Source organism: Hylobates moloch, unplaced genomic scaffold (genome assembly GCF_009828535.3).
Source record: "Hylobates moloch isolate HMO894 unplaced genomic scaffold, HMol_V3 SCAFFOLD_3, whole genome shotgun sequence".
Classification (NCBI taxonomy): domain Eukaryota; kingdom Metazoa; phylum Chordata; class Mammalia; order Primates; family Hylobatidae; genus Hylobates; species Hylobates moloch.
In genome coordinates this window covers 19,262,317-19,287,627 of record NW_026652278.1, presented here as the reverse complement: position 1 = coordinate 19,287,627, position 25,311 = coordinate 19,262,317, and the positions used below count along the sequence as shown (strand labels likewise).

General features: G+C 40.9%; 2 protein-coding genes across 11 annotated transcripts in view; one reads left to right on the top strand and one right to left on the bottom strand.

The window, feature by feature from the left end:
- The window catches only part of CCDC186 (coiled-coil domain containing 186), a 54,767-nt gene extending 48,134 nt beyond the window's left edge, over positions 1-6,633 (bottom strand). The window contains exons 1-2 of one of the 5 annotated variants that reach the window (XM_032177332.2): positions 6,031-6,155; positions 5,163-5,287 (exon numbers count right to left, since the gene is read on the bottom strand). The gene's annotated coding sequence lies outside the window, so the exon portion shown is untranslated. Of the gene's footprint in view, positions 1-5,162; positions 5,288-6,030; positions 6,289-6,366 lie in introns of those variants that run through there. The other 4 variants (XM_058435995.1, XM_058435996.1, XM_032177323.2 and 1 more) reach the window with 4 other exon arrangements.
- Positions 6,634-11,425: 4,792 nt separating this feature from the next.
- The window catches only part of TDRD1 (tudor domain containing 1), a 53,033-nt gene continuing 39,147 nt past the window's right edge, over positions 11,426-25,311 (top strand). For 2 of the 6 annotated variants that reach the window (XM_058435761.1, XM_058435760.1), the window contains exons 1-3: positions 11,584-11,680; positions 20,097-20,427; positions 23,241-23,299. In XM_058435761.1, the coding sequence (XP_058291744.1) occupies positions 20,103-20,427; positions 23,241-23,299 (384 nt within the window). In that variant the 5' untranslated portion in view covers positions 11,584-11,680; positions 20,097-20,102. Of the gene's footprint in view, positions 11,471-11,548; positions 11,681-20,096; positions 20,428-23,240; positions 23,300-25,311 lie in introns of those variants that run through there. The other 4 variants (XM_058435756.1, XM_058435755.1, XM_058435759.1 and 1 more) reach the window with 4 other exon arrangements.

The window sequence follows — 25,311 nt, the reverse complement described above, 5'->3', positions numbered from 1 at the left end:
TATATATATATATATATAGTAATTACAATTATAGATTACAATACCTTTTAGCAACTCTTACTCATTAGGAGAAATACCGTATTTAATACAGTACAGTCACAAAATTCCTTTTAACTCAAGTACTTTTTCTCCCTTAGAGTTGTTTCTGTTTCTGACACAGTACTACAGGACCAATTCACACTTCGAAATCATTTCAGTGGGTGAGAACTGGTTTCGCTCTTACTGGAGCTCATCAGCTGTAGGCAACTGGTCAAGAAACAATTTTTTACTTGCCTTAAAGTCAACCATTACCCACTCTGGAACTTATTTTTTAATGAAAGAACTCACATCTTTACAAAATTATTTCCATACAAGAGCCATGTAAATGAAAACACTGTCTTCTGGTTCCATTTCCTGTTTTTCTAGTCAGCAGTATAAACAACAAAAAATTTAGGTTTGATAAACTGCAAATATTGCCCCTATATATAACATCACTATTGTAAAATCTAAGATTGGTTCGAGGTATTTTTCAGACCCTGCATTTTGATGGACCAGCTGGTGCCTGCCACCTGGACCACTAAACTGGCTCAACTGGTCTTGAGACTTGGCACAAGAAGACAGCTTCAACCCCCTATGAGTCATCCCCGACCCAACCAATCAGCATTCCCCATTCCCTAGCCCCCTGCCCACCAAATCATCCTTAAAAAACCCTAGTCTCCTAATTTTCAGGGAGATTGGTTTGAGTAATTAACTTCTTACTACTACTTGGCTGGCTCTGCATTTATTAAAACTTTCTCTATTGCAATACTGCTATCTCAGTAAACTGCCTCTGTGCAGCAGGCAAGAAACTGTCAGGCGATTGCAAACTCATGGATATTCAGTAACAGGTTATCAAACAAAATAGTCTCATACAAAGGTACTAAGAAATACATTTCCAAACTAGACGTTCATTTTTACCAAAAACATATTGAGCATCTATTAATATGTGCAGGCACTATTCTAGGTGTTGGGAACATGGCAGTGAATAAAACAGAAATCCTCATTTTATTCTTCGTGTTTTACTGCCAATAAACACTAAAGTATTATGAATTCTACAGTATTTAATGTTACAGTATTTTAACTTTAAGGTTTGCCAGGGCTCCATCAGAAGCTAAGTAAGAAATGCCTAAGTGTTTTAAGTCGATTAAGAGAAATTTGGCTTCATTCACAGACTATAAATTTTTAAATTATAAACTGTAGTACCATTCTTTTTTTTTTTCTTTCTTTAAGATGGAGTCTCGCTCTGTCACCCAGGCTGGAATTCAGTGGTGCCATCTTGGCTCACTGCAACCTCTGCCTCCTGGGTTCCAGCGATTCTCCCGCTCAGCCTCCCGAGTAGCTGAGATTACAGGGGTGTGCCACCACACCCAGCTAATTTTTGTATTTTTAGTAAAGATGGGGTTTCACCATGTTGGCCAGGCTCTCTTGAACTCCTGACCTCAAGCGATCCACCGGCCTCAGCCTCCCAAAGTGCTGAGATTACAGGCATGAGCCCCCGCGCCCAGCCCATACCATTCTTAAATAATACCAGTTGTACACTTCTCAAGTAATATCCATTAAGCAAACTGAACTTGAGAACACTCCTGTTTTTCAATATAATGGTTTACTGTCCTTTGTAAGAAAAGTACTTACATCAAAAGAGTTTTTATGTCTTCTCCAAAAACACCTTGAAAGCAGCATAAACAAAAGAATAACATCTTTCTGACTAGTTCTATCAAGATTTTGATATTGCAATTAATGTCAGAAGTAAAATCAAATCAAAAACGCATCCACACAGTTCAATGTAACCTGCTCACAACCCCCAAATAACTGACTTTTGATAAATAATTAACTTCAAAAGACACTTTCTGGATGAAGCTAGCTATTTACTTATTTATTTATGTTTAGAAACAGGGTCTCATTCTGTCACTCAGGCTGGAATGCAGTGGCTCAACCATAGGTCACTGCAGCTTCAAACTTCTGGGCTCAAGCAATCATCCCACTTAAGCCTCCCAAGTAGATAAGACTACAGGTGCATGCCACCATACCCAGGTAATATTTTTAACTTAGCTTTTTAAAAACAGAATAATAGGATGGAAAAGAACTTGTGTAAGAAACATGAAAATGTTGTTTCACATGATGAAAATATCTGACACTTAAGTTTCATACAAGGTGAATTTATGCAGATCAAATTCTGCTTTTAAAAGATAAAAACCAAGAGGGCTATTTCAAAAAAAAAAAACTGTAAATAACTTCTACAAAAAGAAGAAATAATTTTTAAAGTAGTCACATCCTGTTAAGCTTTTGGGTAAAAGTTAACTTTTTATTTTATTATTAGAGACAGGGTCTTGCTCTGTCACCCAGGTTGGAGTGCAGTCAGAGGTCACTTGCAGCCTCAAATTCCTGGGCTCAACTGATCCTCCTACCTCAGCCTCCTAAGAAGCTGGGACTAAAGTACATGCCACCAAACCCAGCTAATTTTTAAAAATGTTTTGTAGAGATGGAGTCTTGCTATGTTGCCCAGGGTGATCTCAAACTACCGGCGTCAAGCAATCTTCTCACCTCAACCCCCCAAAAGTGCTGTGATTACAGATGTAAGCCACCATGGTTGGCACAAATTTAACTGTAATATACTGAGTTTAAGTGAAACATAGCACTAGAATAAAAAAGTTTCCTTTAGTTCACCAGTTTGAAAAGTTTGTTTTATGAGACCAAGGTTATTTATCCCTGTGGGGGTATGTTTAGCTTTACAACCCAGACTCAGGGCAAGAACTTTATGATATGTGCATTATATCACACACACACACACACACACACACACACACACACACACAGAGATGTTTAAAAAAAAAAAAAGACCTGAGCAATAGATGCAGCAAGACCCCCACCCTCTACCAACTCCCAAATAGTACCAAATCCTGTAATAGGATAACAGGACAAAGAGAAATTATGGTCCATCAAAATTCCATGAAAAAGAGGGTCAGTGGCCACATCACATAGTTCACATTATCAAGTTACACCATATATGTCATATCAGCTCGGTAATTTTACATATCTCCTATAAATACTTTAAAATACTAAAGCATAAAGTTATCAGAAATAACTTTCTACTAATATAGAAATCTAATTTGAAGATTGCACTTGCACTTTAATGAGTCTAAGAAAACATGAAAAGTATTATCAGCTAATTTTCTTCTAAATCTGAAAACGAATAAAGTAGGTAAAAAAAAAAATCTGACCCATAGTTCCTTTTTCAAAAAGGAAGGCTCTCAGGCCTTCCTTTACAGGTGGCTCACACCTGTAATACCAGCACTTTGGGAGGCCGAGATGGGAAGATCAAATGAGGCCAGGAATTAAGAGACCAGCCTGGGAAACATAGCAAGACCTGGTCTATAAAAAATAATAATATACATTTTTTAATTAAAAAGATTAGCATGGTGGCCTGTGCCTGTTGTCCTAGCTACTCAGGAGGCTAAGGCAGGAGGATTGTTTGAGCCCAGGAGTTCAAGGCTACAGTGAATTATGATCATACCACTATACTCCAGCCTGGGTGACAGACTGAGATCTTGTCTCAAAAAACTAAACAAAATGAAGGCCAATATCTTTAAAAAAATTTTTTTTTTCAAGTTATAAGCCTGCATTACATTAAAAAGTTTGGGTTAATGTTTAAATTTTGAAGACACCTTTGGCCACAGTTGGTTAATTTGGTATGCTCTAGTTTATTAAAAACATGAACTGATAGTCTACTGTGGGATTATGTATTAAGTGCGGTAGACACTACATAGTCTACATAATCCTATAACTATCAGTTCAAGTGTCTTAATGATAAACAAATGTTAATAAGAAATACACTCACAATCCAATCAAAACTATGCTGGGGCTGATTTCCACTTTGTGTCTACTGTCCCTTCATCTCAGTATTTTTCCTTTTTTTTACTTTTTAGCCCAAATATTTTTTAAATCTCAGTAGCTAAGAAAGTTCAAAGTAGTATGAAACAATAGATTATCTATGATCTCACTGCTGCCCCTAAAATGAATACTAAGTATAACATTTGCAATACTGTAAACTCAGTGATATGTTTATGAGAAATTGAAGAACCAGCTTTAGTTATTTTAAGGTAGAGATCAAAGAAAAACCTAAGTTTTACTAAAAGAAAAAAAATTTCGGGGTAAGGATTCTTACTTTAACACGAAACCGTTGCATGAATTTGAGAAACTAGTGCAGATTACTAGTCCTTCTTCAAAGGGAAAGATTATTTTCTAAATCTCCCAATAAAGTTGCTTTGTGCTTCAACCTACTGCCTCTTCCCTAGAGTCAGTATACTGCAATGCTTTTATCTTCACTCCATGATGTCAGCATAAAGCTGCAAATAGATGTTTCTAAACTGAACATACTAAGCAATCATCATCAGCTATGCTGTCACTGCACAGCACTAAAGGACAACTCTCCAGTTTATGGGTGAAGGAACTAAAAGGTTAGAGTGGTTACTGTGATACACACCAGCCAGTCCTTTCCGTTAGCAATAAATAGGACTCAAAAGCCAATGACACACTATGGAATCTCCACTGTCTAAAGAAACCTTAAGTTTATATGCAGTTATTCTGAATTTAACAGGGCCTTTAAAAAACAAACACAATCCATGTATTTCCAGGGAGAATCTTCAGTAATCATACGTTTGCCTATTATGCTGTAAAAAGTTGTTTTAATTCTTAATACTGCAAGATTCGTGATCTAATATCTTCACTGCATTAAAAATAACATGAAAAGACCAAAAATAAAAGAAAAATCAATCTGGCCAATCATTACTGTTTTTTATTTGTGTAATGTTGGATAAAGAATTGAAGTTACACAGGGAACAGTGTACATTACACACAGAGATAGTTCAGTTTCACTATCAATCTCTCTTGAACCTGAACCCTTCCCACGAGATGAACACTCGGTAAATATTAAGGTGTACTTGATAGTTGGAAAAGCCACACCCACAACTAGCATACCTAAATAGATAATAGCAGATTAATTTCTTCTGAATGACTACCAGCACACCTTTTGAAACCCTGATTTACTGCACACCTTGGAAGACAACACCCGGCCTATCGTTTTGGAAGAAACAAAAAGCTGGGCACCAAAGGAACATGACACACAGGCAGAGAAAACGGCCAAGTACCTGGGACTGTACTGCGTATTTTTACTATATTCTCTCTTCTGATTCCCACAGGTAACAAGATTATCAAGTGAAAGAAGTAGGATTCTAATCCAGATGTTCTGACTTGAAATCCAGGACTTTTTCCTCTAAACAAAATCAAGATGGGAATATTAGCTGAAGTTGTTAAACTGTTAACAGCTAAGCAATAATCACACCTGCACTGTTTCCCAAGATTGCTACTTAGGGACATGTGGAAGGATTTTTGTTTTGTTTTTGCCATTTTTCATTACTGATGGAGATATAAATCTGAAACCCCTTCCTTACCAATCAAGGTTTATGAAATGCCTTGACGTCCTTGAAAGACAACATAAAGAACACTATCCACCACTCCAAAGAATCATTTCTAAGGAACTTAGAATCACAGTAGTGGAAGTGTTTGGAAGAGGGTAACAAGTCTTCACAACAGTAAATATAAAACACCCACATACAGTCAACTTAAGACGAAAAGCGAAATAGGCGATTGAGTCTAGGAAACATTCTCGAGCAGGTGGGGCTTGGCTGCAGTTCACACGCAGCCCAGGCAATGGGCTCCAACTCAGACGCTTTCGAGGCACAGCCCCCACGACCCCCGCTGACCCCTCTTCGCCACCTCCAAGGTCCCGGAACCCAAGTAGGAAGGCAGGGAGAGGAAAGGGCTTGAAACCCGTTCCCCAGCCCTCCCCTTCCTCCGCGCCCTCGAAGGAGCCAGGTGGGGAGCCGGCTCGACCTCGACCTCGCACTCGCCCTCGCCCCCGCCCTGGGACGTGAAGGAAGGAGCGGAAGGTTGGCAGCCCCACCGCACCGCCACCGCGACTCCCCGGTGTGCCCCAAGTGCCCCTCAGACACTCACCCCACTTATCCAAGCCTCAGGCCACACCCTAACGAGGCTGCTGGAGCTCTGGCTCAGGAGCCAACTTTTCCATAGCGGGGTCCAACCAGCCAAGAGTGGGAGGAAAAGACCGCGGTGAGAAACACAGCCGACGCCTCACTCAGCCGCGGCTTCCCCAAATCCCTGCGGAGCTGACACATCAACAAAGATGGCGGCGACACTGAAGCCGGCCCGGTTACGGCTGAGGGGGCGGGGGCTCCCTGGAGGAACCAATCAGCGCAGCGCGGGCGGGGTGACGCAGCACACCTTGAGGTCCTGGGTAACCTGTCTGCAGTGGGCTGGGCTGGCGGAGCTCACCTCCCACCTCGCGGCGCGGGAGGCCCCACCTTGCGGCCCGGGAGGCCCCGCCCCGCACTCCGCCTGGCTGGGCACCCACGCCTCAGCGACCTGGAGAGACGGGTCCCCTGCTCCTTGGTCGGGTTCTTCCTTTTAAGCTCCTCCCGACCCACGCAGGTTGTTTTCTTTCTGCAGGACGCTCTTGTTGGCTATTACTCCTCCTCACCCTTTGACCTGCATGAGTCAGGGACATAAAGCAATAAAAGAGAATTTGAAATTGTGGCTTCCCTGCTCTGATGCGTAAACCTTGCACCTTACGTGGGCGGAGTCGGCTGGAGCAGGCTACCTGCCAGGTCGACGATTCAGCCCTGGGGGAGACCTCTGGGGGTTCCATGACAGCGCGTTCGTGTCTTTAGCGTGGCGCTGCTGCCATTGTTTAATAATAAACTGTCGATGCCTTCGTCTCTGGCTTCAGGCTGAGCGCATTGATGGTAGGAAGTGTCCTCTCCCGGCTGAGTAACCTGGCACGCAGCATGGCAACAAAAAGTGTATTAGGTACAGTTGCCTCGCCGGGCCCAGAGAAGGAAGGTCAGCAGTTCAGTCCCTCGAGGTTTTGCAAACCTCCTCAGTCCGGGGAAACGATGTTCTTTGGTTTAGGACTTACGCACATTTCATGAATGAAAATAGCTAATGCAGACGATTCTGCAATGTAAGAGTTTGTAAAGCAAAACTTACTACTGTTCTGTTAAGTGTCTTCCACACTGTTGGCAAAACACACACACGAAGGTGTAATGGCACCTCACTCCTCCTTAAATGAAAGTACTACATTGAAGCACATTTTGCAGTTAAAGTGTCTTGTCATAGAAAATAAATGATTTGACTTTAAAACAATAAATCGACCAAACCTTCCCAGGGAGACAATCCAAGGGGAAAAAACTGAAGAAACCTTAAGCTGTTTTCAGTACTCGTCAGTAATAACATTGGTATTACTATTTCTGAATATTTCTGAATTTATAATTAGTATAAAGTATATATCTTTGTGAACCAAGTTTTCCACCATAAGAGAAAAGAAATACAAGTATAAACCAAAGACATTACATTAAAATTCTGCAATCCTATATTTGAATTTACAAATATCAGAATTAACTCATGGTACTTTTTTTTCATGAAAAAAGAAGGTGTGTCCACTGAAACTCCTAGAACAGTGACCAACCCATTGCACACTCCTATTCCCCAGATTATCATCTCTAAAGAGCATTGCCCAAAAAAAGTTACCTAGGCTTCTCTTGGAGGTTAAGTGCTGATTCCCAGTAGAGGCAAGAAATATTCAAGATAGCCTAGGACATGTTGGTTGTAGCAGAAAGCAAGGAAGAAAAGCAAAGATAACATGAACTGTGCCCAAAGGCTGACTCAGAAGGCAGTTCAAAGAGGCCCCAACTTCTCAAACAGGACAAATTTAGCATTCAAAGATAATAACAGCAACGGGTTGAGACGCATTATGTAAAAAATCAGTGAGTGTATTTATTTTTTTAATGTCATTGACCCTCTTGGAAAGATGCCAACAAGTCATTATAATCTGAGAAGTGATAAAGGTAAAGAATCAAGCATTCATCCTACCTTTCCTGTTGCAAACTGAATGTAAATCAAATAGTCAATGTGGGGAAGCTCTTCTCTATAGAACTCCATGTAATAATTGCAGAAAGAAAGATAGATGATCACCATTTTGCAAACCCTGATGAAATAATGGTTCTAGGTAATCATCTGTGAATCTAGAACCATTAGATGAAAAACTGATAGGAAGCTTCGTATTGTAATGGATGGATGGGGCTGGCACCACTTGAACCTACTAGATCAATCTTAATATCCTCCAAAGTGAAACAACTACATACTATGTATTTTCTGAAATGCTACAATAGAGAAGCACAACACCACCTGTGAAGTATTCCTGCCAGGGGGATGCAATCAACAAAATTGAATGGAAAAAAAAAAAACCCTGCAGTTACTGTAATAAATAAATTGCAAGAGAAGTACAGGATTTAAAGAGAAACCCCTTTTAAAAATATATCACTGAGTGCAAATACAGGATGTTTTGATACTGATTTGAACATATCAATGATTTAAGATAACATTTGAATGGCTGGGTGTGGTGGCTCACACCTGTAATCCCAGCACTTTGGGAGGCCAAGGTGGGCTGCTTGAGCTCAGGAGTTTGAGACCAGCCTGGGCAACACAGTGGGATCCCATCTCTAAAAATAAAATAAAAAAATAACATTTGAGGTATCTGGAAATGTTTATATTAATTTTATGATATTAAGAAATTATGGCCAGGCACTATGGCTCACATTTGTAATCCCAGCTACTGAGGCAGGGTGATGGCTTGAGTCCAGCAGTTCAAGACTGCAGTGAGCTATGACTGTGCCACTGCACTCTAGTCTGGGCGGCAGAGCAAGACCCTGTCAGAAAGAAAGGAGAGGAGAGGAAAAGAGAAAGGAGGGGAAAGGAGAAAGGAAAGGAAAGCAAGAGAAATTATTGTTTTTGAAGTTGGGATAAGTTTTGGTGATGTTACTTAAAAGTGGTAATCTCGGCCGGGCGCGGTGGCTCACGCTTGTAATCCCAGCACTTTGGGAGGCCGAGGCGGGCGGATCACGAGGTCGGGAGATCGAGACCACGGTGAAACCCCGTCTCTACTAAAAATACAAAAAATTAGCCGGGCGTGGTGGCGGGCGCAAGGGTGAGGAGAAGGTTAACCGGAGGGAGGTGCAGTGACCCATTGCCCTCACGTGGGGATGCGCATCCGTCAAAAAAAAAAAAGTGGTAATCTCTTAAAGACACCCACTTACAATATTTTTGGATGAAAAGATACAATATCCCGGAAAGTAATAAAGTGCTTAACAAACAAAATACCACCTGATGATAGTATGTGAAAGAACAGAAACCACTGAAAGAGCTCCCTCTGGCCAAAGCTGGAAAAATCTGAGCAAGGAAATACAGTAGTTTTGGATTATAAAAGTATAAAATAAATATCCATGAGTCCATTATTAAATTAGTAAATGGAGAAGAGACAAATCTCCCATACAGAAAAATTTCAAATAATTTCTGTAGATACTGCATCCTCAAAGAGGGACAACATAACTCTCTACTCCTTAAATGTGGGCTTCAAATAATAGCTTCCTTCCAAAGTGTATAGTATGAAAAAGGAAGGGAAAAAAAAGAATATAGTAGAAAGACCCAACAAACACTACCACAGCCAGATGACCAAATCCTACATCAATTGTCATAATCATATTCATAGGATGTATGCTTGATATGATGCAATAAAAATGGCATTTTTACCTCTGTGGTCTTCCTTCCAATAACCCGTAACTCCTTTCCTACCAGCAGAAAAACATCAGACAAATTCCAAAAGTAGGGCATCCTAGAAAAGGCCTGAGAGTACTCCTGGAAACTTGACGTCAAGGTCATCAAAACAAAGTCTAAGGAAGTCCCATGGCCAAGAAGAGCCTAAGGATCCATGAAAACTAAATGTAATATGATATCCTGATGAGATCTTGCATCAGAAAAAGGACAGTATGTAAAAACGAAGGAAATCAAAAAGATGGGCTTTAGTTAATAATGTATCAATGTTGGTTCCTCGGTTCCTTAATTGTAACAAATGTATCATGCTAACAGACCATGCTAATAATGGGGGAAATGATGTGGCTTCTGTCAGAACTCTGTAAAGCACTTTCTTTTCTTTCCTTTTTTCTTTTTTGAGACAGAGTCTCGCTCTATTGCCCAGGCTGGAGTGCAGTGGCAGTGATCTTGGCTCGGTGAAACCTCTGCCTCCTGGGTGCAGGCGATTCTCCTGCCTTAGTTTCACAAGTAGCTGGGATTACAGGCGCCCGCCACCACACCCAGCTAATTTTTTAATATTTTTTTATTTTGAGTAGAGACAGGGTTTCACCATGTTGGCCAGGCTGGTCTCAAACTCCAGACCTCAAGCGATCTGCCCGCCTGGGCCTCCCAAAGCGCTGGGATTACAGGCGTGAGCCACCGCACCCAGTCAGCACTTTCATTTCACTATTCTGTAAATCTGAAACTGCTCTCAAAAATAAATTTAAAAGATACATCAACTAAAGAAAAAAAAAATCAGGCTTTTAAAGAATTGAAGTTAGTGAAGTTAGTTTTATTCAGAGTCTTACCGAGGACTGCAACCAGGGAGATCCCAGAGAATTTCTGTTAAACTACTCCAAAGCAGTGGGTCAGCACACTTTAAATATTAGGTGGTAGAGGTTCTACCCAGGGGTTACATTAAAAGTGCCCAGAAGCTATATAAGATCAAAATCTTTTCAAAGTTTGGGTGCGAGAGTAAGTCTAGGCATCATCATTAATCTCGTCCGTTATGTACAGAAAAAGGCAAGGGCTAGATCTCTGAAGGTATCTTTTCTAAAAATGCAGTGATTCTGAGAGGTGGGAACCGGAATTCTATCCTGCTTACGCAGTCTTCAAGGCATTCTTCTGGAGGGCTGAGGATGTTACTAAGTCAGGGGGTCTGAAATGCTGACAAACACAATGAACAAACATGGCTTTTTCACAGTGAGGGAGGACTATGCTGGGGGCCAGAAGCGGACGTTCGCTACTTTGTCTCACATTTACAATTCTCCGATTTACTTCAAAACATTGCCCGAAGAGTGCGTGGGTTGCAGATGTAGACAAGATTAACCATGAAAAGGTAAAAACTAGATGATAGGTACACAAGGGTTCCCTTATGAAATTGTTAGAAAAGATCCATAGCAAAAAAAAAAAAAAAACCCAAAAAACCAAACTTAAAAAGCTTGTCTTTAAGTAACACCAACAGGTATAATCACATGCCCTCAGTCAGGAAGAAAAGAAAAAAAGCATGAGCACGTGCGTGTTTTGTTTCCAAGACCAGGCAGAGGCAGTTGATTCATTTGGAAAACCTTGGAAGACCTTTAAGTGGCTACGGCGCCCCAAGTGACCTTCGAGAAGACAAAGTCTGCATCTTTGCACCCAAAATCTGCCAAAGGTGTCGCCAGAGACATCTTTCTAGGAGAAGCTAGAACAAAATAAAAGTTTCTGCAAAGGAACTTTTTGAGCCTGCAACTAGAGCACAAACTGCTTCCGGGTAAGGCGGAGGGAGCACGTGGGCACATTGAGTTGCACGTGGACGCGGAGTGCGCAGGCGTGCGCTGGAGCCAGCAGGGCGCACTAGGGATTGGAGGCGAGGGGAGTGCCGGGCGCGTCCCAGGCGGCGGGGCTCCCAGCATCCGCAGTCGCCACCACGGCCAGGCCGCAGAGACAGGTTCGGGTCCGCGGTCCTCTTGCCTCTTTCCAGGTCAGGGTTCCCAGGCGTATAGGGGAGGGAGAGGGCCTGCATGAAGGGGAAGGGAGAAGGGTTCGGTCGTTGGGGGCCAGACGTTGGGCGCTGGACGTTGAGGTTGGGCGTTGAGCGGGTACAAGGGCCCTGGAAGTGGAGAGAGGAGACTTGGAACCTTGGCTGCGAAGGGCAGGTCTAAGGTTGGAGGGTTTGGTGTGGGAGGATTCTCTATGAGTTTGGAAATAGCACTTCCGGGCATCACTCCTTCAAATGCAAACGTTCACTTTCTCTCTAAGAGAAACTTGCATGTGGATTCGGTGCCTTCGTTTGACTAAAAATTACGATACAAACAATATTAACACTTACTAGACTTTTTTTCCCCTACTTTCCTCCTATAGGAAAGGAAGATGCGCTAGGGCATTTATTTAGATGTGGGTCAGCTGGCGCTTGTTTGTTTAAGGAGTGCCTGTTGTGTGCCAATAGCTTTTCCGGGCCCTAGGGTCCTTGCTATAAATACGTTAGCCCTGCTGGGCTTCTGAACTAAGGGAGCTGATGCTTCCAGCTTCCTTAGTGAGGCAACACGGTGCTGTATGCTTAAATCCAAGACCGTGGAGTCTGACCTGCGTTTTCATCTAAACTGTGTAAGGTGCTGGCCCTGGGTGGTTTGGTAAGTTATTCCACCTTCCCACGTCTCCCTTGTTTATCTGTAGGAATAACGAAATAAAAATACTTTAGTCCTCAAATTATTTTCATCTTAAGCCTGCAAGCTGGTTCCACAGGAATGGAAGAAATTTTGTGCTTGTAGGAGTGGAGAAATAATAGCTGCCCTTTAAGCCCTTAGGAAGTACTAGCCACTGTGCTAAGTGATTTAATTCGTCTCTCATTTAATTCTCGTGATTAGGATTTGTGAGGAAGTTAACTACTGTCCTCTGCATTTTAGAGTCCTAGAAAGATGAAGTGATTTGCCCAAGATAGCATGGCCAAATGAGGAAGACGAGACTTACCTGGCTGACTTAAGAGCTCGTGCTTTACCGAACCTTTGCGTTTTGTCTGTGGTTTTTTTGTTGTTGTTGTTTTTGTTTGTTCTTTGAGACAGAGTTTCACTCTTGTTGCCCAAGCTGGAGTGCAATGTCGCGATCCCAGCTCACTGCAGCCTCCGCCTCCCGAGTTCAAGCGATTCTCCAGCCTCAGCCTCCCCAGTAGCTGGGATTACAGGCCAGCCACCACGCCCTGCTAATTTTTGTATTTTTAGTAGAGACAGGGTTTCACCATGTTGGCCAGGCTGGTCTCAGACTCCTCACCTCAGGTGATCCGCCCACCTCGGCCTCCAAAGTGTTGAGATTACAGGCGTGAGCCACAGCGCCCAGCCAAAACCGGAGTGTTTTCTTTGAGTAGAATGGTTCTTGCAGAATACATGGGGTTGCCAGGAAGACAAAAGCAAACATCAGAGAAGGAAAAAAATGACAGCTGAGTGTCTCTGCATGCACTTTTGTTGTTAAAAGAACTCTAGCCTGTGGTATCCTAGAGGGAAAAGAAATGACTTACCCCACTATTCATAGTGTATCTTAGGAAGCCCCCAGCAACATCAGGGAGGACCGGTAGGATTCCAAAGAAAAGAGAGGGACTAAGACCCTTAGGGAGCTTCAGGTCGTACTGGGTTCAAAGCGTGAAGTACAGAACAAAGAGATCTAGAAAACCGAGCCCTCTTTTTTGCCTGTACAACTATAGAAATGAGTCACTTTCAGTCCACTACTCTTTTAGTACATCAGTGATTCCTAATTCTAAGAAAATGAGGTACTCTTTAACATAAAGAAATGTTGAGACCCTTCTAGTTAACCTTTTATGTTAGCTGAATCAACATGTAATTACTGTGGATTCCAGAATGATTAAATATATTTTTATTTATCACTAGTAGCATGTAAAAATTGTAGATTGTATATAGGGGAAATTGTTTTAAAACTGGGTGAGGTTAGCCCATGTGGCTTTAGGGCCTGTGCAGCAATAATCTGTCACATTTGTTTACCTGGGTATCAAGACTAAAGCCTGAGGTTGGGAATCACAGTATTATGCCATTGGGCCTGCCTACTTGTGATTCAGATACTCCCAGTGGTTGACACAGGATGAAACCAAGTAGGAATAGATGCTAAGTCTTACTGGTGTTTTGTAACGTTAAAAATTCACGGCCAAGTTTGGTGGCTCACACCTGTAATTCCAAAACTTTGGGAGGCCCAGGCGGGCGAATCACCTGAGGTTAGGAGTTTGAGACCAGTCTGGTGAAACCCCGTCTCTACTAAAAATACAAAAATTAGCCGGGCGTGGTGGGGCATGCCTGTAGTCCCAGCTACTTGGGAGGCTGGGGCAGGAGAATTGTTTGAACCCAGGATGCAGAGGTTGCAGTGAGCCGGAGATCGTGCCGCTGCACTCCATTCTGGGTGACAAAGCAAGACAACATATCAAAAAAATATTTCACCCTTAAAGGCCTATTCTATATCCCAGTTGTGGTGGCTGCCTAAATCTATGCCTGCATTACATTCATAGAACTGTAAATCAAAGAAATCAAAGTCCATGTAATGGTATGATAATTACATATTTAAAAATAAATTCCAAAAGGTTTTAGGTGACTGAACGTTTTATCTGGATTCACAGTAGTACTGGCCACCTGCTCCAAAAGTTAATGCATAAATGGTAGTGTTAAACTCAGGGACATGCTGACTTTGCTGTTGACGGGCTGCCAACCCGTGTCTGGGATCTTGTGTTCCATTATGAGAGTCATGTCAGTATAAGAGTCTCAGATGTTTTTGAAAGGATGTGGTCACAGGGCAGCAACAGCTGGGAAGGGGAACCATTTTACAAAAAACACTGCGGCACAATTGGCTGTCCCGAATGAAAGGAAACAAGAAGTTTGTGGTCCCAGAACAGGTGTAGATGTCTATTTGCCCTGGGTGTTTAACGAAAATTCCTAAATAGGGTGAGTCCTTCAAACATTCTCCAAATAGGGTGGACCTTCTTTTAAGTAAAAAGCCTCTTTATTTGCTACTTAAACTTTATCGTGAGTCTAACGCGGATGTTGTTTCTAAAGTCAAATATATTTACTAATTTTTGGATTTTGGAGGAATCGTTGTGAGACATGAAGTTTTGTTATTAAATTTCAGTAAATCATAGCCTGATGTGCTTCTCCACTTAAGACTGCCAGATGTCATTTCAGACAGCAAGTGTCATTTTCTCTGTCCAGGTTGGCATGAAAACAGTGCAATAGTGCATTTAAAATAGTTTTTATCATACGAATATCTTTTTTTTTTTTTTTTTTTTTGAGGCTGAGTGTTGCTCTGTAGCCCAGGCTGGAATGCAGTGGCATGATCTCGGCTCACTGCAAGCTCGCCTCCTCGGTTCATGCCATTCTTCTGCCTCAGCCTCCCGAGTAGCTGGGACTACAGGCACCCGCCACCATGCCCAGATAATTTTTTTGTATTTTTAGTAGAGACGGGGTTTCACTGTTAGCCAGGATTGTCTCAATCTCCTGACCTCGTGATCCTCCCGCCTCGGCCTCCCGAAGTGCTGGGATTACAGGCATGAGCCACTGCACCCGGCCTATCATACGAATATCTTTTGAATGCCTAGTTCTATAAAGCACCATGGTGAATATTGCAGGAAATCAAAGGTATTTTTGTTCAGATTTTTAAAAATAAGAGTTCCTGCACTCAGGCAACTTAAAATAATTTAAATGACAGATATAACTGTCTATAAGTAACTGTAATACAGGGTATTGAGGCGCTGACTGTAGATTGATTGACAGCATGAGTTACTAAGTAAGGACAGTGTTATGAAAGACTCTCAGGTGTAACACACAGCAGCATACTGAGGATCCAACTCAGTGTCTTAAGAAGATGACTGTATGCTAGTTTTATGGTTTAAATATTGCTGTGATCCTTTACTTGATTTAGAATTAAGTTACCACATTTTTGGAAAAAAGGTTTACTATTAGGTGATACTTCAGTCTTAAAAATGTTTTCGTCTATAAGAATGATTCATTCAATATAATTTGGAAAATGAAAAAGACAGTGAAAAAGATATCCTCATCAACCCACCTACCCCAGAATACTCATTGTTATTTATAATGTAATATATTTCATTCATCATTTTTTTAACCTGGAGTTTTGATTTTCTTTTGCAGTTATAATTATGTTGAATATGCAGGTTTTTTACTGCTTTTTCATTTGCCATTCTAACAGACATTTTACAGTGTTTCTGGAAACTAAGATTCTGAATGATAGTATAATAGGCTGTCTATTAAAGGCATCACAGTTAACCTTTTTTTTTTTTTTTTTGAGACAGTCTCGCTTTGTTGCCCAAGCTGAAGTGCAGTGGCGCAATTTTGGTTCGCTGCAACCTCTGCCTCCCAGGTTCAGGCGATTCTCCCACCTCAGCCTCCTGAGTAGCTGGGATTACAGGAGCCCACCACTCCTTGGCCTCCCAAAGTGCTGAGATTACAGGTGTGAGCCACTGTGTCCGGGCCTTTTTTGCTATTTTAAATGGGACATTTTTATATATAGGATTTTTTGGTATTTAGGATTATTTTAATGGCATGATTTCTAGATGTAGAGGTACCAAGTCGGTGGCTAGGAATGCTTTTAAAAAACCCCATAGATATATACGTATATATTTCTAAATTCCTTCCCAGAAAGAGCATATTAATTGATACTCCCTTCAATAATGAGTGGCTTAATTTTTTAATTGCACCCACTAGGTAGAAAATGCATACTTACTTCAATTTTAATTTTTTTTACTGTAAATAGGGTTGAATGTTTTTCCCCTTATGTTTATGAACTTATCTTCTTCCTCTCTGCATTCTGTTCATGCCTTTTTGTCATTTATTTTACTGTATTGATTCGCCTGCAAATAACAGCTTATTTGATGCCTCAGCGTGTCTCTGCCTAGGCAAACCAGAGCTGCAGTGATGACATGAAGGAACTGCCGGACACACTTGGCTCTGCATTTTCTCCTTCACCATCCTCAGGCTGTGCTTATTACTCCCTGATTACAAAATGGGTGATAAGTCTCCAGGCCTCAGGACCGTGTTGCAGGAAGAAAGGGGTGAAGGCCTGTGCTAGCCACATCTGTCCCTGTTCTTCAGGATAGGGAAGAGCTTTCTCAGAAGCCCCCTCAGGAGAACTCTGTGGCCAGTATTGTCGCTAACTCTAGCTGGCAAATCAGAGGTTGAATAGCATTTAAGTCTGCTACAGTGTCTAGAGGTTCTTAATATTTATCCCACTTTTGAAAAGGTATCAAATCTGTCATCTTTGTGAGAGTATTTCCTGGACTCTTCACTATTTTGGTAAGTTTTAATTGTCCCATGGTTATGTTTGCTATCATTTCCTTTGTGATTTTTTTAACCACTTTTAAACTAAAGAAACCCTTCACCTGTGGCCACTGCAGGCTGATTCTCTGTGAAGCGTAATCTGAGATGGAGATTTGTGTGTATTGTGATGAGTGGATGTGGCCTGTATAATACTAGATTTTTTGTAGTCGAGGTGGTTTTTGCAGTCCAGTATATACTCAGTGTTGAAAAAAAGGAATGTTCTTGGTTGTATTAGTCCCAATTAGGTCAAGTTTATTGTTACTCATACAGTCTTTACTATTATTGCCTGTTTTCTGAGTAGTAGTTGTCTAAGATAGATGTGTCCTAATCATAGTGGACTGAATTTTTTCTCCTTCAGTCAGGTTTTGTTTTACACACCTCAAAACAACATTATAATGATTCAAAGATTCCTGGCTGCTTTATCTCCTTCGAGTGTTTGTTTTTTGTTTTTGAGACAGAGTCTCATTCTGTTGCCCAGACTGGAGTGTAGTGGCATCATCTCAGCTCATTGCAACCTCTTGACTCCTGGGTTCAAGTTATTCTCCTGCCTCAGCCTCCCGAGTAGCTGGGACTACAGGTGCACGCCACCACACCCAGCTAATTTTTGTATTTTTAGTAGAGACAGGGTTTCACCATGTTAGTCAGGCTGGTCTTGCACTCCTGACCTCAAGTAATCCACCCGCCTTGGCCTCCCAAAATGCTTGGATTACAGGCGTGAGCCACTGTGCCCAGCCTGTATTTTCTTAAATCAATGTAAAATATCTTCACGTGTCTCAATAGTTTCTACCTTGAGTTTGATTTTATGTGCTACATTAACATTACATCTTTTTTTTTCTTTTATTTCAAGATGGAATTTTGGTCTCGTTGCCCAGCCTGGAGTGCAATGGTGTGATCTTGGCTCACTGTAACCTCCACCTCCCAGGATCAAGCCATTCTCCTGCCTCAGCCTCCCGAGTAGCTGGGATTACAGGCGTACGCCACCACGCCTGGCTAATTTTTTGGATTTTTAGTAGAGACAGGGTTTTGCCATGTTGTCCAAGCTAGTCTCAAACTCCTGACCTCAGGTGGTCCACCTGCCTTGGCCTCCCAAAGTGCTTGAATTACAGGCACGAGCGACCGTGCCCGTCCTAACATTACATCTTTTAGTTGTTTGCATAGTGCATATTTTAGTCCTTTTATTTGGAGCCTTATAATATAATTTGGTTATATGTGTGCCTTTTGTGTCTAACATTTTACTGAATAATTTTCTCTGAGTTTATCTCTTTTTTCTCTTTTAACTAAGACTAACTCATTGATACTTGGATTACTTGGGCTTGATTCTGTCATCTTACTTGATGTTTTCTGTACTTGAATTTTTTTTTTTTTTCTGTTGAATTAAGATTTCCTGTGACTTTTAAGTTGCGTATTCTGTTTCTGTTTGGGAGTTACTCTAATATTTTAATGCACATTATTTGTATTTCTTATACAGAGTCTAAACTGTATTCCTCCCCCCACCACCACCTGATTCCCCTGGAATTTTTTTGTTTCTTCGTTTTTTTGAGACAGTCTCGCTGTGTCGCCCAGGTTGGAGTGCAGTGGTGCAATCTCAGCTCACTGCAAGCTCCACCTCCTGGGTTCACGCCATTCTCCTGCCTCAGCCTCCTGAGTAGCTGGGACTACAGGCACCCGCCACCACGCCTGGCTAATTTTTTTGTATTTTTAGTAGAGAAGGGGTTTCACTGTGTTAGCCAGGATGATCTCGATCTTCTGACCTTGTGATCTGCCTGCCTCAGCCTCCCAAAGTGCTGGGATTACAGGCGTGAGCCACTGCGCCCAGCCTTATTTTTCTTTTGTAATTGAACAACATTGCTCTCTTATTACACAAAACATTGCAGTTCTCAGCCTGTCCCTTCAGTTTAGGCGTGCTTATCCATACAGTTTTACTTCCCCTGGCAGCTGCAGGATCTCCCCCATCGCTGCCCACCTGCAGTCATTCTGTTAGGGATCTTCTCAGGGTCTGGTCCAATACGAGTTCCCTACCTTCGAGGGTGCCTGTATATTTTTGTTTTTATTTCATTATCTTGTCTGTATTCTCATTGGATTAGGTTAAGCCTAATTTAAAATAAGAAATGAGATAATAAGTGTAGGACACCAACTACTATTTATTTTTTTTTCTATTCAAGACCATGTTAAACAACATTTAGATATTACTCGTGCCAGTTTCAGCTGTGACATTTTTCCTCCCGCTCAGCCGTTTTGGGAGCAAAGCAATCAATCACTACTTCAGAAAGAAGGGGTGTTTGTCCCTTTTAATTCCTCTGGGAAGGGCACTTAGAATTCTTTAAGAGTAACAGAAAAACAAGCCAGCATCTTTTCTGGATAGAGGTTTCTCAGAGACACTTTGTGGCAAATTAAACTTGGAAAGCTTGCAACATTTCCAACTTATTTTCAGAGAAAGATGCATAGATAGGTCCTTAAAAGCAGTAGGTGTAAATTACAATTTGTGGAAGTTCAGCTAGAGATGATCAAAGCAGAGGCCTTGGCAAAACGGGAGGGAAGAGGAGTCAGCTGAGATGGATTGTGAAGCCTGCGCAGGATGGTCAGGCAGTGAGCGCGAGGGCATTCTGGGTAGAGGGTTCAGCATATTCAAGGATTGGATGTAGCATAAAGTAGGAGAGGGTAGAGGGATTCTGAGAAGGTAGGTAGGTGACGACATGATTTAAACACACCTCTTCCGTTGCATTTTGCCATTAAGGTGTAAGCTTTAGGTTGGGAATATTTCTTTTAAAACATGAAAGACCTTTTCAATTAGTGTTGCCTCAGAAGCTTTTAAAAGTAAGGAATGGTGTTGAATGCTGAGATTTTTGATTTTTCATGAGTTGGTCTGTTGATTTCTGTTAGAGTTCATACTTAACAGAGAACTGGTGTTTTTCTTGTGCCTTGTTGGCCAAGTTTTGATGTCATGGTTATATCTGCTTTGGAATCGTTTTATAGGCATTATCTGTTACATAAATATATTTGGGAGAATTCCTCTGAGCCTGCAGTTCTTCTGAAATTTTGAAATTAAAAGTTGTCTCTTAAATACATTTCTCTCCTTAGGCCTTGATGAGTGTTAAATCGCCATTTAATATGATGTCAAGAAATAATTTGGAAGCACCTCCTTGTAAGATGACAGAGCCATTTAATTTTGAGAAAAATGAAAACAAGCTTCCACCACATGAGTCTTTAAGAAGTCCTGGAACACTTCCTAACCACCCTAATTTCAGGCTGAAAAGCTCAGAGAATGGAAATAAAAAGAACAATTTTTTGCTTTGTGAGCAAACCAAACAATATTTGGCTAGTCAGGAAGACAATTCAGTTTCTTCAAACCCGAATGGCATCAACGGAGAAGTAGTTGGCTCCAAAGGAGACAGGAAAAAATTGCCAGCAGGTGAGTGAAAACCACAGGCTTCCTACTTCTTGATTCTCATGGTTTCTGTGACTTACCAGAAGTATGTATAACCACACACCAGTGGGCTATTAACAGAACAGGCACGTGACTACCTTACCGTATTTGCATTTCATTATTAATTTAGAAGGGAAAACCAGATACTAAGTGGCTACCTTTGGCTTCATTAATCTCAGAAAAAATTCCTGGGGAGAGAATGAGCTTTTTTCCTCCACAGAGGACTATACTAGGAATGTAGAAAGGAAACACTCTGGCTTTTTTATGGGTGTTCTAAAGATTGACCGTATCTTAAAAATACTGTGCAAACTTTATGCATATATCACAAAGATATAGCCAAGATTTTAACTGGTTTCATGTGATTTATTTTATCATTCCTTTAGTTCCAGTTCTAAAAACCTTTCTTGGCTGGGCGAGGTGGCTCAGGCCTGTAATCCCAGCACTTTGGGAGGCCGAGGTGGGCAGATCATGAGGTCAGGAGTTCGAAACCAGCTTGGCCAACATGATGAAACCCCATCTCTACTAAAAAATACAAAAACTAGCTGGGCGTGGTGGCACAAGCCTGTAGTCCCAGCTACTTGAGAGGCTGAGGCAGGAGAATCGCTTGAACCTGGGAGGCAGAGGTTGCAGTGAGCTGACATCGTGCCACTGCACTCCAGCCTGGTGACAGACTGATACTCTGTCTCAAAACAAAACAAAACGAAAAAAAAAAAAAAAAAAACCTTTCTAAGGAGGTTAGGACCTGGTAGAATTTAGCCTCTTTGAAGGTATATGAGATGTGGTCTTTTAACATGGTGATATAATTCTCAGAATGTGCCCTTGGGCCTCTGGGCTCCACCCAAGAGGTCAAAACTGTTTTCCTCCAGTATTTGCCTTTTCTGCTATGCCAACTTTATACTAATGGTGCAAAAGCAAATTATTAGCTCAGCTTAAGGCAGGAGCGCCAACCTGGGTGAGAGCTCATTGAGTTTTTCATTGTCATGCACTTACAGTTAAAAGAAAAACCAGAAATGCCAATTTCAGTTAAAAATGCCCTTGATTGAGCAGTAAAAAGTACTCTGTTAAATCTTGACCATTGTGTGCAGTATTTTTAGTATTTGGGTAATGAATTGGGAATTACTCCTAACTTTTTATCTTCTGAAGTAGGAAAAGCATGTGTGCAACTGAGTTGTAAGCTGAAGAGAAACTCTCTTCTTGGAACATACTTTTTACTTGAAAACATGGACACACTGGTTATTCAGACTTACCTGGCAAGCATTTTCTCAAAAATTAACAAAGTGAGCCCTTTACTTCAAGGAAAACAGCTGACAGTATTTTGTCAGTGACAGTTCAAGCTTTCAAGCAATTTTGGATTTTAGGAAACTTGTGTCTGCCACTTTGAGCTTAAGGACTTCCCAAGACAGACTTTTCTGGTGAGATGCATGGTGATATTAACACATGAATATTAATATTTTTGTTTTTTTTTTGGAGACAGTCTCACTCTGTCACCCAAGCTGAAGTGCAATGGCACAGTCATGGCTCACTACGGCCTCAAACCCCTGGGCACAAGTGATCCTCCTGCCTCAGCCTCCCAAAACCCTGGGATTACGGGCATGAACCACCACACCAGGCCCTAACACATGAATTTTTGCTATTGCATAATGAAATGTGTCAACATTTGGAAATGCTGCATAACTCAATGAACCTGTCTTTTCCAAATGACCAATGCATGGTATTGCAGTCATGCATGGGCAGAAATCCAAAGTGCGGGATAATCAGTGAATTCTAACGTAACAATATGAGAAGTTCCTTGACGTGGTTTTAGAGTTCACATTGCTTCTAACCCTATACCACTTGTTTTGGTGTACTATTAAAGGCAAATATCCACAATTAACAGAGGAGAACATTAAGTATTCCTCCTCCTTGCAAATACCTGTCTCTGGGAGGCCAGACTTTTTTTCAGATACCAAAACCAGAAGCAACATTTCACTGAGTGAAGGCAAAAGCTATATATGAATCCAGCTGTCTTCTGTTAAGCCATCATTAATGATATGCAAAAATGTGTAATTCTTCTATGTTTTGTTTTGAAAATATAGTTTTTAAAAATTACCAGCATGTAATGCATTTATTTTTAAACGGATGTTTAAATTTAGTTTTAATTTCTGATACAATAAATATTGATTGAAATAAGCCATATAAACAAAAGCTCTGTAGGGTCCTCAGCTTTTAAGAGTGCAGAGGGTTTCTGAAACCAGAAAATTTGAGAACTGCTGCCTTAGTGAACGGAGAAAAGTTCACAACGAGAGGAGCACTAGTCAAGAAAATTTTGAACAAGTTCTTTTATTTATATATATATATATTTTTCAAGATGGAGTCTCACTGTGTTGCCCGAGCTGGAGTGCAGTGGCACTATCTCAGCTCACTGAAACTTCCACCTCCCAGGTCCAGCGATTTTCCTACCTCAGCCTCCTGAGTAGTTGGAATTACAAGCGTGCACCACCATGCCCAGCTAATTTTTGTATTTTTAGTAGAGACGGGGTTTCACCATGTTGGCCAGGCTGGTCTTGAACTCCTGACCTCAAGTGATCAATCTGCCTTGGCCTCCCAAAGTGCTAGGATTATAGGGGTGAGCCACCGTGCCCAGCTAAGTCCTTATTTTTTGTTGGGAAAAGTAGGATGTTGCTTATGTTCTGGTGTAGCTATAAGATCATTGTGATATAGCCCTGTTACTTGAATATCACCTAATTACACTATTTTTCATTATAAGCAATAAAAAGTATTATTTGGCTTTTATTTGAAATTGTGTTTTTCCTCCCCAGGAAACTCGGTGTCACCACTAAGTTCTGAAAGTAATTCACCACCCAAAGAAGTGAATACTGTAAGTTATTTTGTTGTGTGTGTGCTTGTTTGGGTAAAATATTCTAAACATGTTTTATTTATTTAATAAAGAAGTGTTCAATTGGTAGGTATCATTCAAAATCAAATGTTTTTTCCTTTATATACATTTTTTAAAAAAGAAAACTTTCTTAGGTTATTGTAGATTCACATGCAGTTGTAAGAAATAAGGGAGATCCTGTGTAGTCTTTCACCTATTTCCCCCATGGTAACATGCTGCAGAACTATAGTACAGTATCACAACTGGGTTAGTGATACTGACACCATCAAGATACGGAACATTTCCATCACTACAAGCATCCCTTATATACCTCGTTGCTTATGTTCTGGTGTAGCCAATCCACTTTTCCTTCTGCCCTTTCCCTCTTAATCCACAGCAGCCACTGATATGCATATTTCGATTATTTTGTCATTCTTGAGAATATCACATAAAAGGCTACATACAAACAGTATGTAACCTTTTGGGATTGGCTTTTGTCATTTCACATAATTATCTGGAAATTGATCTAGGTTGTATCCATCAGTCGTTCTATCCTTTTTATTGCTGAGTAGTATTCCATGGTGTGGACAACTTGTTTAACCATTTACCTATTGAAGGACACCTGGGTTGTTTCCACTTTCTGGCTATTAAAACTAAAACTCTATATCCATTTATGTACAGAATTTTATGCGAACATGTTTTTAATGCTCCAGGATAAATGTCCAGGGTACAATTTCTGGGTTGAAGAGTAGTCGCATACTTTGTTTTACAAGAAACTGCCAAATATTTTCCATAGTGACGGTATCATTTTACATTCTTACCAAGGGTGTATGAGAGCTTCAGTTTCTCTGCATCCTCATCAGCATTTGGTGATGTCGGTATTTTTATTCTACCCATTTTCATCACAGATGTGTAGTACTATCTCATGGTGGTTTAACTTGCATTTCCTTCATGATTGATGATGATAAACATCTTTTCATGTGCTTATTTGCCATCTGTACATCTTTTGTAAAATGTTTTCATGTATTTTGTCTATTTTCTAATTTTTTTTACCGTTTTTAAAGTTCTTTATGTATTTCAGATATTAGTCCTTTGTCAAATACGTGATTTGCAAATATTTTCTTCTAATCTGTAGCTTGTCTTTTCATCTTAATAAAGTCAGTTTTTCCTTAATGGATTGTTTTTGGTGCTTTTGGTGTCAAGTTTAAAACTCTTTGATGCTCTGGATCCTGAAAAGGGTTCATTTTTTTTCCCAAAAAGTTTGATAGTTTTCCTTTTTTCTTTTTTTTTTTTTTGAGACGGAGTCTTGCTCTTTCGCCCAGGCTGGAGTGCAGTGGTATGATCTTGGCTCACTGCAACCTTCGCCTCCCAGGTTCACGCCATTCTCCTGCCTCAGCCTCCCGAGTAGCTGGGACTACAGGTGGCTGCCAGTACGCCTGGCTAATTTTTTTTGTATTTTTAGTAGAGATGGGATTTCACCATGTTAGCCACGATGGTCTTGATCTCCTGACCTCATGATCCGCCTGCCTCAGCCTCCCAAAGTGCTGGGATTACAGGCATGAGCCACCGGATAGTTTTACTTCTTACATTTAAGTTTTGATCCATTTTCAGTTACAGTTAAGACACTTAAGTTTTTGCCTATGGATATTCAGTTGCCCCAGTGCCATCTGTTGAAAATTCTCTTTACTGAATTGCTTTCGCACATTTGCCAAAATTCAGTTGGACATACTTGTGTCGGTCTAGTCTAAGTTACTTATTTTCTGTAGATCTATGTGTCTATCTTTCCGGTACCACACAGTCTTGATTCCTGGAGCTGTGTAATAAATTCTGAAATTGGGAAAAGTGATTCCTTTCACTTGATTTTTCTTTTTTAAAAAAAATTTTAACTATTCTAATTCCTTTGCCTTCCAACTTACAGTTTAGAATAATCTCATCTCTACAAAAAATATTGCTGGGATTTTCATGTGAATTGCATTAAACCTATATATCAATTTGGGAATTATTGACATATTTGC